Source organism: Asparagus officinalis, chromosome 9 (assembly GCF_001876935.1).
Source record: "Asparagus officinalis chromosome 9, Aspof.V1, whole genome shotgun sequence".
In the NCBI taxonomy this organism is placed as follows: Eukaryota; Viridiplantae; Streptophyta; class Magnoliopsida; order Asparagales; family Asparagaceae; genus Asparagus; species Asparagus officinalis.
In genome coordinates, this window is record NC_033802.1 from 3,856,166 (window position 1) to 3,871,499 (window position 15,334).

A 15,334-nucleotide genomic window follows, 5' to 3' on the forward strand; every position below is an offset into this window, starting at 1 on the left:
TCATTAGCCCCACTTAGGAGCGAATTAAGGAGGTGGTTACACCCCTTAATCCCCTATAAATAACTGAAAATCAATTCAGTTCAAGGGGGGCTGTTGGAACTTCTTGGCAGCGAAAAGAGGATCTTTCATCCTTCGGTTGGAGCTTTGGAGATCGACAACAAGATCTTCTTCATCCTTGGCTTATAAACGACTTTCGGTTAAATCAACTCTTTCATAGAGTTTTAAACTCGTTCAGAGTTCTCCACAACGTCAAATCGTGAGGAGAAGACCACGTTCCAGTGAAACAAGAAATCGGATCGTCAACGGAGAGCAAGTTCGACGCAAGCATTCGAAAGAAGCACTCCATCGCCACCGTGAAAAACCCAGAATTAAACAAAGGGGAGAATCCAGATCATTCTCCTCTCTTTTGTAATCAAGAAATCCAATTGTAACCGAGATTAAAGGAATACAAATTAATTTTTTTTCATTTCTTTTACTGCAAATTTCTAACAAACATTCACATGATTTTAACTCCCGTAAAGTTTGAGGATTTTTTTTCAAAAACAGACTCAGTTTCAACCAACTGGATCGGTTTTTAAAATTAAGTTTGAAACAAATCTTTTTTTGAAATTTTTTTAACAAACATGTTGGTTTTGAAAATTTGTCCTTGTTTATAGTGAATCTCTTCTGCTGCTGATCAGAAGCCTCTTGTGTATGGTATTGCTCTTTTCTCTGAATTTGCTCTTGTTTTGTCAATTTTCTGCTTGCTTTTGGTATTGCTCTTTTCTCTGAATTTGCTCTTGTTTTGTCAATTTTCTGCTTGCTTTTGGTTATTTAACATCACACGAATCAAACCGTCGAGTCCCGTATATATTTAGTGAATCTCTTGCATGGTTTTGATTTTTTTTTATATTAAATGTTTCTGAAGTCTCTAATTTTAGTCAACTGACTAGCACTTGTTGTTAATAAAGACTTGGAAAGTCCTTTGTGCAAGTTGGTAACATGCCTTATGCATTTAAGTTTATTTTGACTCAATTTACCATAATGTTAATTAGATTACTACAATAATGTTTTAAATATCGTGTAGATAAACCGATATTGTCGGTGATTTATCAGTTTTTGAGGACCTTCCGCTATAAGCTATGATAAGTTCAAATCTAAATCATCATTTTTATATATTTATTGATGATGATGCGACAATAAAACGAGCGATCAGAATTATTGGTATATGGTTTGAGTTTTGATTTCAAGCCACCGACAACTTTTGGTTTGAGTTTTGATTTCAGGTCACCGGCACCTATTCAATGCACTTTAAACTCGACCTGACCCGAGTTTTTACCATTGGTTAGTGATCCTAAACGTAATATTTACATTTTGATATACTTATATTTTATTAAGTATGATTAGATTACATTTTAGAATATTATATCGTATATATCATCATCCGGTAATATCACTCTAATAAATACTACTTATCCCCGATATATCGCTGATATCCGCTATACGATATGAATTTTAATAGAAAATTTTAAGTGCAAGGAAAAGAAGTGCCAATAATGGAAAACAAGTGCCAATAGTAGAAAACAAGTGCCGATATTGTCGCTAATATCCGCTGATATCCATTATATTGACGCGCTTCCTTTCATTAACATGAGAGCTTTTTTCTCAAAAGAAAAAAATAAGAATTAAGAAAATCATTTGTACTTGACGGTTCAACTTTATACATCAACACATCACACGTATCCAATTGCCCCCCCCCCCCCCCCCAAAAAATTCAAAACCAAAATTTTAATAACTGAGATCCTTAAAAAATAATAATAATAAATAAAAAAGAGAACCATCAGAAACCAGGGATTATCAACAGGAAAGCACTCGGGCGTTCAAATCGGTCCGCATCATGGCTAGGTCGAATGACCCGCATCATCTGGCTCTATTTCAAATTTCACAAATAAATAAATAAATAAATAAATAACGTAAAAAAACAAAGAGGAATAATTTTCTGTGGCTCAGAAAGAAAAAAATGGGTAGAAGTCGAATGTCATCAACTGAAGAACATCAGAGTGGTGCATGACTTTGTTCCTCATCATCGCCACTTGAATCGCCAGGAGAATTTTATCAAAACCCCCCGAATGATTTTAATTTAATTGATTAAAAAAAGGACAAACCCTAAGCGAGATCGAAGAAAAATATTTGGAGGAGAAAAAAAAATAGACATTTTTCGTTAGGCTGTGGAGGGTGAGAATAGGGCTTCTAGTTAGCGAGTATTTATAGGTAGCGATGGGCGAACCTAATTAAGAATTGAAAGGACGAAAATGCCCTTTACGGTTGAATGGGCTTTTAGGGCCCATTACATTGTCAGTGTTATCTAAAAAGTTTTTTTATTCCGGGAAAAGCCAACTTGCTCCTCGAAAAACTCTAAAAATAATGCGAAAATACAAGAGCAATCTTTAAAGTTTAATTTTGACCTATTTCTGATTAAATTTTGACCTATTTTCTGATTAAATTTTGAATGAAATCTCCAAAGGCTCTTGAAAAATAAGCAGAAAAAAAACTATGTCAACTTTTGTCAATAATACCTGGACCTATTTTCTGGTTGATTTGCATCTGGGAACCGCTTTAAATGTGGTTTTTGCACGTGCATCCTTTGTCAAAGGCGGTTTTTGTGAAAGAGAAAACTGTTTAAAAACTTATGTCACAAACTTCTATGGAAAAAAAATCATGTAAAACTAAATGCCATGAACTTTATTTTCCTTTTTTTTAAAGTTAATTTTTCTCTAACAAGAGAGATTACGACAATTCTATGCAAAACCATTAGTATCGCGATATTGTTTAAAATTTTTAACATTTGATTTTATGTGAAAGAAATCCTTTTGATTTTGTTAACTGTTAATTTTTTTTTTACTACGTATAGAGAAGAATTAGATTGTTTTATCCTACTTGCAAGCTAATTCCTTCTTCGTTTTTGAACATGCATACATACATAGATACACAGAGATTCGCTTGAAATTCTTATATTGAATTTTACCCAACCCATGATGCCCCAATCAGATTTGTATCTAAATATACTTGCATCAAAATCTGATAGGTCCGTTAAATTCGATTAAGTAAATTAGCATAAAAATAAATTGAAAATATTAGCAAATGAGTAAATTCCTAAATCATCATCATCATCATCATCATCATCATCAACAGCAACAAAAGAGTAAAATTTGAGGTACTAACATAGGTTTGGTATTGGAGCAGCCCGTCATAAGTTATAACACCAAATAAATGAATGAATAAATAAAACCGCGACACAATTCATAAGCTTCGATCATTGAAAATAATGTCCTAATTAGGGACCAACTTCTGAATTATTTGGTATTCAAAATGAAAAATTAAGAAAGGGCGAGAAACGAGAAATAAATCAAGATGATAGTTCTTACAAAACAAGAAATCCAACTGATTCCCAAATTCGCTGTCATTTCAAACAACTGAGAAAAAAAATGGCAATGATTTATCTCAAAATAAATGAAGGCAAACTGTAAATTACTCTCTATTAACAACAGAACACACTGGTAACCAGCGGCATCATTAATCAATAATCGGCTTGAATCCCCGAAGGATTCTCAGCATTTCATCCCTCAACTTCAGTAGTGTCATAAGCACATTGCTTCAGAAGTAAAAACTAGTTTAAACTGCACGCTTTTTATTCTGTTTTTTAATAATTTCTGAGGATAAGTATCGTAACCGGTTTCATGACATTAAATGTGCATCAAATAAATATCAGTTATTAGATCATTGAACTTCGATTTTCGTGCACGGATCCAAGGGTTGACATCCTTTGGATGCACATTTATTGGATATTTTCTCAATTTCGAAGGCTTTTTGAGCACCGGCCCATCCCCGGAACAATGCGCATCCCTCTGCCTATCATCCAAATATTAAAGGGGAAATACCACCGAGTTAAGTAGGTTATTTATCATCAGGAAAAAAAAAGACCCATCTCCTCGGAGATTATAGGTGGAATATTATTTCTAGGCAATACCAATTCACTAACAGTAAACAGATCATAAAGCTATCATGTGGTATCCTATCTTGACAAGAAATTATCTATATGCTAAGATATCTATGTCAAGATCATAAAGCTATCATGTGGTATCCTATCTTGACAAGAAATTATCTATATGCTAAGATATCTATGTCAATATGACAAGGGCTATAGCTCAGTATCTTGACAAGAAATTATCTATATGCTAAGATATCTATGTCAATATGACAAGGGCTATAGCTCAGTTAAGTTAGGTAGAGCACCTCATTTACACGGGCGCCAATGAAAAATAGCAATATTCTATCTCAATGTCTCTCAATATGGAAAATAGTGTCTTGGCCATTATTGCATACTGACTACCATTAAACTATATAAGACTCTTGATAGGTTGTGAGGTAGAACATGAAATTTTCATGAATTGCCATAAATTGAAGGGAGGGTATAATGAAGAGCTAAATGTAAATAAAAACAATAGAAGAGATACAAATAAGATTATCTCCCTTCCTGATAGCTGAAAACAGGTTTAAAGAGACTGAACAGAATATTCATCTTACTACTGTTTGTATAAGAACTTCGAGATGAAAAAAAAAAAAAGTGTCTCAAATATGATTAACACTTTTGTATAACCATGTGGAAAACTGAAAAGTAATGAACTGAAATGCACCAGGAAAATAATCAAAGTAGCGAACAATGTAACATCTATTATGATCTAAGAAATTACTTAAATCTGTGATCCAGATACAAAATCTTGAATTTACATTTCAGGTGTGGTGATCATTGTTCTATGTGATTCAAGTTAGTACTGTATCAGAGGAGTTCTATACCTTCTTTACCGTGTGATTTGGTACACACGCTGCCTCCAGAAGCATACTTCTCTGAACCAAAGTCACAAGTGCCTGAAACTATATGCCCTGCAAATAATAATGCAATTTGTTGATAGGCTGAAAACTCCATCCATAATAATGAAACAGGTTTCACAAAACTATCATGACCTTTGAGGAGTTCTGCACAAAACTAACCACAAACTTTTTTACTAGAGAAAACTTTAACTTTCACAGCTGCAAAGAAATGCCACGGGCTACACTTGGAAGAAGATAGATAAAGTAAAGGCAAAATTATCCAAAGCATGTCATGTGCAAAAAGCACATGGTAGTTCAGTAAAAAAAATGTTCATGTTAACAGAAAATGTTCACGGTATTTTTGTGCAGAACCCCCTAAAGTTCATGTAGGTTTGTGAAATTTACCCTAACAAGAACTCAAGAAAACTTAGTGGCTGCCCTACATACTTACTGTTTACAGTACGGTCAGTTTAACTAGCGGTAAGTAGCCCATTTAGAACCATTTGCTCCGACTGAACTCAGCATTCCTAGTCACTAAATGGTTTCTCTTCCGTGTCAATCCACCGTCACTAAAACTTCCTTCTGCTCCATGATCTACATCTAAAAACTCATTAGACCATGATTGCATAGGAATAAGATAGCTATCATCCTTGGCTTTCATTTTTCGCTTCTCATGCTGCTTCATGTTTTCTGATATTTGATGGAATGTTTTGTTCATCTTTGCAATCCCTCGTTCCATTGGTTCGACCACATGAGAAACAGTATACCTGACATCATCTGCCATCTGACCACATACACGTGAATGAGAAAAATTAACCAATCTAGAAAAGAAAAACAGTTGGGGATAGGGTTAACTGCAGCTACTTATATCCCTTGAACTATTTTATTAGCACGTCAGGGTTACTTTCTGATAGACATCCATGTACTATCGCCCAATTGCAGATAGGTCCCCTTAGTTCGATTGGTGCGGATAGATTCCCTGTACTATTGCCAATTGCAGATAGACGGCAAGTAAAAAAAATTTTGACACTTTGAGAGTCTAAAAAATTCGCTCAAGGGGTCTATCCACAATAAGGGGTCTATCCACACTAATAGAACTACAGGTGGTCTATCCGCAATTGGACTATAGTATAGGGGTCTCCCCACCCCAACCGAACTTTATACAATGTTACTTGTTTGCCCTCAATTCAGAGGGCAATTCAGTTCCTTTTCAGTTAACTGAGAAGAAAATGATAATATTTTGACCTAACATAAGAACAAATGTTGTCTGGAAAATAATGTTGTTTGAGTTCAGTGCTTGCAAAGTGCTAATAAGACCAATATGAAGAAGAGGAAGTGCATAGATATGGGACTGACAATTTCACTGCTTCCAAGGACCACATCACGAACACTTTGTGGTAAGCTTAGACGTCTCTGTCTATCATCAGATTGGGAAATGTTCATCCTTGTCAACCTTGCACTTTCCCTAACTTCTTCTGGATCTGGATCAGCTCCTAGTGATGCATAATCATCCATAACAGCAACATTAGGTACGCATCTTTCTCCATGTTGATAAGGTGTAGCGGGGAATACATACAAGTGAACCACAGCTGAGACTCCCATCTGTTTCAAAGAAGTGAAGAACTTGTTGGTAAACAGTCTAGTACAAACCAAAAACGGAAGCCATTGCATATCTCAAGATTTCCAATATAGATGATTAAATGATATCAGCATATTTCACATGGTAAGGATCTGTTTAAGAGGTTAAAATACAATAAACCGTAGGCAGGGGTGAAATCGTGCATCATTCTCCAAGGATATTAAACAGGCTCTTGTTTTTGTTTTTGTTTTTGTTTACTTTACACGTGCCAATTTTAGTTAATCATACCCAATACCTAGGGCTAGGACAAATGTATAATAAATGGTAATGGCAATGGGAATTTGACATAGACAAGGTTAAATGACTTGGTAAATTTCGTCAAGTGAAATTATTGAAAAATGAAAAATAAATTAAATATGAAAAGGAAAAGAGAACATCATAAGGTCTGTAGCACAAATCAAGGACCACAGGATTTGACAAAGAAATGAATGTTACCAGTTCAGAGTCAACAGTAGAAATTAAAACATTTATTCCTTTCCAGTGAGTCTAAAGTGTTATGTGATTCAGTGCACATGGAAATTTGTATATTTTTCACGACGACAATTTAAATAAAGGGCAACATTGGCTGATCAGCAACTCAATATCATATCACCAAATATAAGATTTATACCTAGTTGCAATGTCAGTTTCAGATGGGCTACTTGAGCCTCAAAACGTCATGGTTGGGAGACTTGGGTCTTAAAAACAATGACATAGCAACCATCAAGCAAAGGAGAATATATAAATAATACCACAAACAAGAGATGGATATTTCCAGTATTAGTATTATGATTTCTTTTTCTTTTCTTTTTCTTTTCAGTCAGGTGACTTAGAAACAATAATGTCCAAATTCAAATTTTGACATGGAAAAATAATGAGAGGCAATTAACTTTACCTCTAAGCATATGATATAGTCCTGGATGCGTGTTTTCAACTCTTGGGCCAAATGGCCCTTAAAGTACCCCGTTGAGAAAAGGAATGCAACAATGACACCTTGCCACCATGTTAAAAAGACAATTGACTTAAAGGTAAGAAATTTAGCGAGGGGCTTTATAGGATCCAACTTCTCCTTCGTGACAGTATAGAACTGTATAAGGCAATACAAGGCCCATGTCTGACTGAAATTCAGGACAACAGCTAGGTATGGATACCTACATATGCACAAAAAATTTGTCATGTACAAAGTCACCTTGATATCCTGATTCCATCAAAATGAGCTTATATAAGTTACAAGCACAAGTAGCAGTAATATCAGGTATAACGTCACAGCTAAGTTCCAAAGATACTAGAAAAGGATCTTAATACAAGAATGGAGGACAGGACTTCACCCGCATGTCCATTGAAACCTCCCTTCTCCATAAACCCCAAAAAGTTCCAAAATAATTGCTAAGAAAGCACATATGGTCTTCACTATCATCTGGATTACAAAAAAACATGAATGTCAATGGTTAAAGAAATTATGAGAATGAGCAAACCAAAAGTAATCTAGCTATACATACGTATTGAACAATGCCAATTTTCACAGCCTGATAAAAATCAGAACCAAGATACCAGTGCCTCAACAAGCAATTCAGTGGAAATGGATGCCTCACGATGCCATCTTCGTATGGAAGTTCTAATAGTGGCATGCTAGAAGTAATTTCAACCTGCTTCTCCATAACCCTAATAGTGTTCTCCTCACCACCTATTAGAACAGAGAACTTCTGCATTGATTAGGGCAACTGCATGCATATTTTACTTGTCATTTAAACAATCAAATTTCCAGAAGAAAATGTGTATGTTTGCATATGTTAAAGTAAAAAAGAGCAAAAACAAGAGCCTTTTATTCATCAAACTAAGTTGTGGAGAACTTGCCATTCTTGTTCCGTACAGTTTCAAACAATTCAACCTTTCATACTAAACTCCAAAGCATCACAGTTATAAATAGACCCTCCAAATCATATGGTACTTAGAGACAGTTATCCTCTATTTGATTTTTGACGATATAAGAGGAATCACACAAAATATGAAATATTTAATGGGTTATGTATCTAAATATTTATAAGATCATCTCCTTAACAGAAAAATAATAGTGAATGATGACTAGTACAAACAATTTCTAAGCAATGTTACAGAAAGCGCTAGGCGGCCTAGGCATTGGATCTAAAGCCTAGAGCCTAGGCGCTTAGGCAAGGCCTAGGCGGTCTTCTGTTTTTTATTTTTTAATTACAATAATTAATAATAAATTCCAATATTATTGAAAGCTTAGGTGGCGAACTGACACCTAAGCGGATTTCTTTCTTCGTTCAAGTGGTGGTGGAGGTTTTGCAGAAGGTCGGAGGAGGTAGAGAAGGTGTTCATAGTTGAATGCTAGAGGGTTTTAAGAAGGTCGGAGGATGTGGAGGCTACAATGGAGGATTACAATGAATACCTAAAGAGTGTAGTCCATGTAAGCATCTAATGCTCCCCTAGGTACTCCCAAAACCTAGGTGGGCAGCCGAGGTGCTGCCTAGATGCCAAGCGCAAGGCGGGCGGCCTAGCTACGGCCTAGGTTGGCTAGGCGGAAGCTTTTTAAAAACATTATTTCTAAGTATGAATACTTCGGGTTCATCACCAAATACTTTAAGGACTATTTTTCTGAATATGAAAGAACTTGAGGGTTATATATCAAAAAGATCCACTTAGTATAGAATGATCCATAATGCAGTATTTTTTAAATAAATGCTGAATCCAGTGAAAGAAACTCACAGTATCTCAAAACTAAAAGTATCCATGCAATCACTTTTGACCCGAAAACCATCTTGCTTGAAGAATCTAAATACTTCAGGTTATTTTTCTAAATATGAAAGAGTTTGAAGGTCATATATCAAAAATATCTATTTAGAATGGATGATTTACAAAGCAGGTTTTTTATTTACATAAATGCTGAATCCTGTAAAAGAAATTTTCCATATCTCAAATTACCTTAGCAATACACTTTTGGCCTAAAAACAGCTGGAAGAAAAGTAAAAATGAAACGCAGATTTCCTGATAAAAAAGATAATATTCCAATTTTTTTCTCACAGTATATTTACAATCTTTTTAACAAGAAGCCACTGTTGATTATGACAACTCATGGGGACTATTGATTCTACATCTTAATATATTCACACTGATCATGATCTCTAGCTCTCTGCAGTCATGAAATCAAGTATAATATATGGCACTTAATCAGTAGGCTGATTTTAACAGATCATATTAAGAGAAACTTTTTTGCTGATGCTGAATATTCTCAAACAATTAACAATCTCATAACTCCTCAAACGTAAATCTTCTGAATAACATTTTTTTGCTGGATAATGAATTCAAGAACAAGTCAAACCTTAGTTCATGTTGCATTTATAAGACAAATAGGAATGCTGACATACCTAAGCAGGCAATCAAATATCTCTCGAAGCAATACAACGCAAATGCCTCGTAGCAGTCTCGCATTATTTCACAGACGAAAGCAACCTCGGAATTTAATAATGATAAGAACTGTCAAAAGAACATGATCCATAGACTGTGTTAGTTACCATCTAAAGGTAATGAACCTAACAAGTGCCATAAATCAAAGATAAGGTTCAAATCCTTATGATAGCTCAGAAAATTGATAAGCTATAAAACCTTCCATTGACAATGCATTTTTTGAAAAGTTATTGTTTATAAACACCAAACTAGTATCCAGACACAATTTTCGCTTTTTGGAACTTGGGAAAAAACCATAATATAAGAGTAAAGCAAAAAATTTTAAAAGCACTAAGTGCAAGAGTGTGGATAAAGTTCCGCATACCGATTCCACTGCATAAACAGGAACCATCAGGATGAGTCCAATCAGGAATTTTTGTTCCTGAGAGAGATAACAAAAAACAAAGTCCAGGTTAGCCCATTACCACACATTAACTTATAGTCAGTAATAAATCATCATTTATTCTAAACTGACTACAATATACCATGTCCTGCAACTGACATACTACTGTCTACGATACTATATCAACTTTAAATTAAATGACGTAACTGATAGTTAAGGAAACGTATGGAAACCTGAAAGAAATATACCTCGGGTTGATTGTAAATGGAAAGATGCTCAAAAATAAGGAACAAGGAGAGCACCACTGAAACCATTACAAATATGCCAGCACTCAGAATCGGCCAGCTGGGTAACATATATGACTGGAGGTCCAGATTCTGAGAGAAACTTTTCCATGACCGGCTTGATGACTCAGCCAGAGAAGAAAGCAGTAGCAGTGAACATAAAACTCCCTTCCAAGCCATTCAAGGAGGATGTTCTATCAAATTGCTGGCTTCAAAAAAAGAACCCACATGCTTGGACACCTGATTTCAAGTTATCTTTGTGTTATTTTCTCAGGTAGCGAGGATTGAATACAACTATGCCCCTCTATGCCTTCTTCTCCAAGCTTTAAAAAAGGTATGCTAAGCTAGGAACTCAATAAAGACAGTCTGTTCCCAAAAGAGGTCTCGAAGTATGAAACTCAGTAAATGTATAATCAGAATAATATGACAATGTAGTAGCAGAGTAAACGCTTGTCTTGACCAATTGCTTAAAATTTGTATGCCAATGCAAGACTGAGTTTAAGCCTATAAAAAAAAGGCAATATGTGAGACAAAGATAAATTATTCAGTAGGTTGATGAGATAAATTCACAAGTGCAATCCGATATGTCTGATCATTTATAAGTTCTTGAAGGATAATCGCACGAATTCCTGAACTCTATTTGCTCAATGTATAGTTCATACTATCATAGGAACGCCACCAGATTAGACTGATATATACTTACCCGTTCAATGAACCAATTCACCATTAAAAACAGTTGTGAAATGTTAAAGAAGTGTTAAACGAAACATAATATGGAAAAGGAACTCCTAAGGCACATTAGAACCAGTACTGATATTTTGAATTTAGACCCTTTAGTTTCAAGTTATCAGACAGCCAGTTGTCTAGAATGGAGAATATAACTTATCCTCTCATGTAAATTCTTTCGAGTCAACTCATAAATCTCCTTCAAGCATTAAGCTCAAATCATGACATCCCTTTTAACCGCCTCAATCAATGCTTACGCATATGTCAAATCTCAATGGGCGCCTCGAGCTCCCAGCAAAGCTAATCCTCTTACCTTCTACTCTAACATTTTTCCATGGTTGATAAAAGTTCAGATTGCTATTCTTCAACAATCAAAAGGGCAACACAAAGAAAGCACAAACTAGTGAATTGCAATATATTGTATTTCAACAGTGATTTTTCCATCTAATTAAAATACCCGATCTAAGTCCTACATGCACATCATAGGAAACAGAAAAATGAACAAATTTTACCAATAAACTATGAACTAATTAGGGTTTTATAAACAAGTCCTTATCCTGCAAACAAAATCAATTTGCATTGCTTGTAAAAACTCTAATCTCAAATACCGCCATCAAAACCTAATTTTGAAATAAATTTGACATAGAAATCGAAAAAAAACGCAAATATATGAATTTTCTCCATCCTTGACAACTGAAAACTACCGCCCGAACGAATTAGATTGAAGTAAGAGAAGCATACCTAGGGTTTTGATCGATCGAACGAGCAACGAGAGAAAAAATCTTAGGGGGGTGAGAGAGGTTTCTCTTGTTTTTTAAGGAAAAAAATTGTGTTTTTATTACTTTTGTTCGTTTTACGAGGAGTATTGCTTAGAGCGAGAGGAAACCCGCATAGAAACTATTTATGCGGCTGTGGGAGTTTTTTGTTTGGTAGAGGTGCGTTGGGAATCCAAGGGCATCACAACTAGTCTTACCAAAAAAAAAATCAAAATTAACTTGGTGGATAATAAGAGAAGAATACTATTCAAGAGAGTCTAACCGAGTTGGTAACCTGCGTAAGAGTAGTACTATGATGTATTTGATTTGACTCTTTTGGAAGCACCCACAAACTGAGCATTATGTGCATACTTCAAGACTAGAAAGGTAAGATTCCATATTATATTTCTTCAAGTAGCATTCCTCCTAACACAAGCAGAAAATGGAGCATTCACTATACAGTCAAATCTTGTGAAAAATTCCTCAAGGATCCAAAATATAGGACTAACAGGGAGGTCAGATTAATGATGACCAGTTTATTATACAATAGGAGGGGGGCACCTCACATGTCCCTATGTTGGTCACATATTTTAAGTCTGTAACAAAGCTCATCCCAAAATCTCCATCCAAGACACAATTTTAACCTTCACAGGGATTGAGACTCTCCAAATATTAACACAGTCAAATCCCAAAATCTCCATCCACACCAAAATTTGGTAATAAGAATGTACAGAAAAATTACCGCCACAGATACAACAATTGAACTTGGAAGATGGTCTTTATATAATTACCATATTGTAAAGGGGATTTATATAAAAAGCCATATTTTAAAGTAGGCTTTTTTCCGCTTTTGAGTCCTCTACAAAACAATATTTACAGAATAAGGCCCAGCCTACGAGAGGCTCACAGGTTACCCACCTTGGGATAATTTTATCCCTTTTCTCCTCCGCTGCCCTCCGGCTATGGATTTGGTCTCAGGGACCGGAGTAGCTTCAGGATTCACCGCTCGGCCTCGCCGGAGCGCCGCCTTGGGACCCCGGCGCCCAAGTTCCCTCCTCTTCCCAAAATGCCCCCGCCTCTCTCTGCACGCTCAACGCACTTCTCTAGTTGCTCGTGCGAAGAAGAGGGGCTCTGTCGCCCAACCAATCCTCGACGAGGAAGGAGGAGGAGAAGGAGGAAGAGACGATTATGCTGAGGATTTTGGCGATGGTAATTTTTCTTTTTTTTTTCGCGAGCTCGGTGCTCTTTTTTTAGCAAATTTGTAATCTTTATATGGGGTTAATGTGTTTGGTGAATTTTTCTTTCCTCCTTCAAATTATTATTTCTTATGTTGTTATACTTTTTCATGGTTTCTAGTATTGGTAGTGCGATACAAATGGTCACAAGCATGTACTTTACTCCAAAATTGTTTTTTTCTAAAGAAAATATTGGAGTTTTATCATCTACTAAGCAACCCACAAGCTTAGATCTCCTGAATGCTAGAGTGAAAGGTGAATAAACCCCCCCGATATATCTCGTGTAGTGAGAGAAAATACGCAATATGCATGAAGAGGAAGAGGGAGTAGAAATGGAGAACTTACTAACTAGGGGTTATGTTTTTATATTCCAACATGCCTCCCCGCAGGTTGAGCGCCCTTTTTACGGGCTGAAACCTGGACTCGGGTTGCAGTATCGGTTTTTAGACAATCCGCTTCAATACGTAACCAGTGGGTTTTGAACGTGGTTGCTCTGATGCCATAGTCCCTCTCTGATACCATCTTGAAGTCCCTCTAACTGGTACACAAAACCCTAAAGTTAGGATAAGAATTTAGGGCTATGTTTTTATATTCTAACAAAGGCCATCCATTTGTAGGGCTTTTTTTTCTTTTTTTTTTTACAGCGGTTGAGATCTCAGCTGTCCAAATTAGAGGCAAGTGTTCTGATAGGATTCACACTCTTGCACATCCCATAACTTCACAACATATAACAACAGAAGATAGAAGCACCAAAAACATCCCCTAGGATTCAAAATGTGGGAAACAACAAAGTATTTTTCTAAACGTCAATAACCAGTGGACCAACTTGGTCGATGCTTCTGTGGAGTGTCCACAGCTTTGAATTACACCACAATTGACCCTACTACTAGTTGGAAAATGCATATACAGTATTATTATGCGAAGATGAACCTACTTGCTAGGCAAAACTTTACTTCTATCTAAGTGGGATAGTGTGTCTTCCCTCAAAATATTGACTCTTTTAAGGTGTATGTTACTCTTTCTTTCATCCATAGAAGGTGGAGAAATAATTTCTTATGTGAATCCTGCTAATGCTACAGATATTTGTTCCTAAATTTACAGGTTACTTAGGCCTATTAATTTAGTTAAAGAATAAAAGTAACCATATCATATGTACATAAAATTAAGATGAATAGTAGACCTTAATGTGTAAGTTAGTGATTCTATAGTGAAATTGCCTGGGTATTTTTCAACATTTGACCACTCAAGCATTGGATTATTCACTAATGTCATCAGACCTAATTTTTTGAGTCCAATCATGGTAAGGAAATTTGTAGGTGTAACTGCAAATTAAGCAAGCAGACGGAAAAAATTTAGTAAAAGAGCTAGACAGTTTTTATAAGTATATTTGTTTTTTAGGCATTTAGTATTCTCACGGGTTCATATTTCAACTTCAAGTAGTTTGTTCTCTTGCTTTTCCTTCACTATCCATTTTCTTCTGCTGGCTTAAATCTGCAGCACTTTATTCAAGTTATTCAAATTCTTACCTTATTTAGCTTTCCTAAGTCCTTTTGCTGTTGTGTTTCTAAACTTTATAAGGCTACTACTGAGGATATTTTCTCTGATAATGTATATTGGAACAGAAATACTGGTGGATGATGATGAGGCTTTTGAAGATGAATTTGAGATGGATGATGCAAAACTATATGTAAGTTCTATTTATGTCATTATACTGGAAGAAATGTGTAGGTCTTCCACTAGCCAGGTTAGCTTAGCTTCAACCCACTCCTAAATAAACCTGATATAGATAAGACCTTCAATCAAACAATTCGATCTCATCCTAAGCTGGACGAAACTAAGTCTTTCAGAGCTTTTAATTGGGTTAATGTGTTTATTTGCAAGTTTTGTTAGATCAGAAGCTTTTGGCCAAAACCCATTTTATCTTGTCTCAAGCCAAATTAAGCAGCTCTAACTCACATATATTGTTGGGTTAATTGCATGTAGAACCCTGTACTATTGTCCAATTGCGGATAGACCCCCAGTAGTTCTATTGTTGCGAATAAACCCCTTGTCCTTTCACC

The 15,334-nt window shown here is 35.7% G+C and overlaps 2 protein-coding genes across 3 annotated transcripts in view; one reads left to right on the forward strand and one right to left on the reverse strand.

The window, feature by feature from the left end:
* Positions 4,605 to 12,132, reverse strand: LOC109824522 (protein LAZ1 homolog 1). Of its 2 annotated transcripts, none has more exons than XM_020391141.1 (10): positions 12,026 to 12,132; positions 10,523 to 10,798; positions 10,257 to 10,313; positions 9,853 to 9,961; positions 7,966 to 8,150; positions 7,795 to 7,883; positions 7,362 to 7,617; positions 6,205 to 6,450; positions 5,300 to 5,632; positions 4,605 to 4,920 (listed from the first exon to the last, which is right to left on the reverse strand). In XM_020391141.1, exons 2-9 carry the CDS (start codon positions 10,736 to 10,738, stop codon positions 5,342 to 5,344), a joined length of 1,449 nt encoding a protein of 482 aa, XP_020246730.1. In that variant the 5' UTR covers positions 10,739 to 10,798; positions 12,026 to 12,132; the 3' UTR covers positions 4,605 to 4,920; positions 5,300 to 5,341. The 2 variants fall into 2 exon arrangements, with proteins under 2 accessions (XP_020246730.1, XP_020246729.1); XM_020391140.1 differs by having other exon boundaries at positions 10,523 to 11,062; positions 12,026 to 12,130.
* The window catches only part of LOC109824710, a 4,845-nt gene continuing 2,441 nt past the window's right edge, over positions 12,931 to 15,334 (forward strand). Inside the window, exons 1-2 of the mRNA XM_020391350.1 lie at positions 12,931 to 13,248; positions 14,897 to 14,961. Of these exons, the coding sequence (XP_020246939.1) occupies positions 13,002 to 13,248; positions 14,897 to 14,961 (312 nt within the window). The 5' untranslated portion in view covers positions 12,931 to 13,001. The remainder of the gene's footprint in view (positions 13,249 to 14,896; positions 14,962 to 15,334) is intronic.

Coding starts and splice junctions, on each gene's coding strand:
- LOC109824522 (XM_020391141.1), bottom strand. CDS start 10,738: ATGGCTTGGAAGGGAGTTTTATGTTCACTGCTACTGCTTTCTTCTCTG. Junction 7,884..7,965: donor AAATTGGCATTGTTCAATAC/GTATGTATAGCT, acceptor TTTGTAATCCAG/ATGATAGTGAAGACCATATG. Junction 7,618..7,794: donor AGGTTTCAATGGACATGCGG/GTGAAGTCCTGT, acceptor GTGCATATGTAG/GTATCCATACCTAGCTGTTG.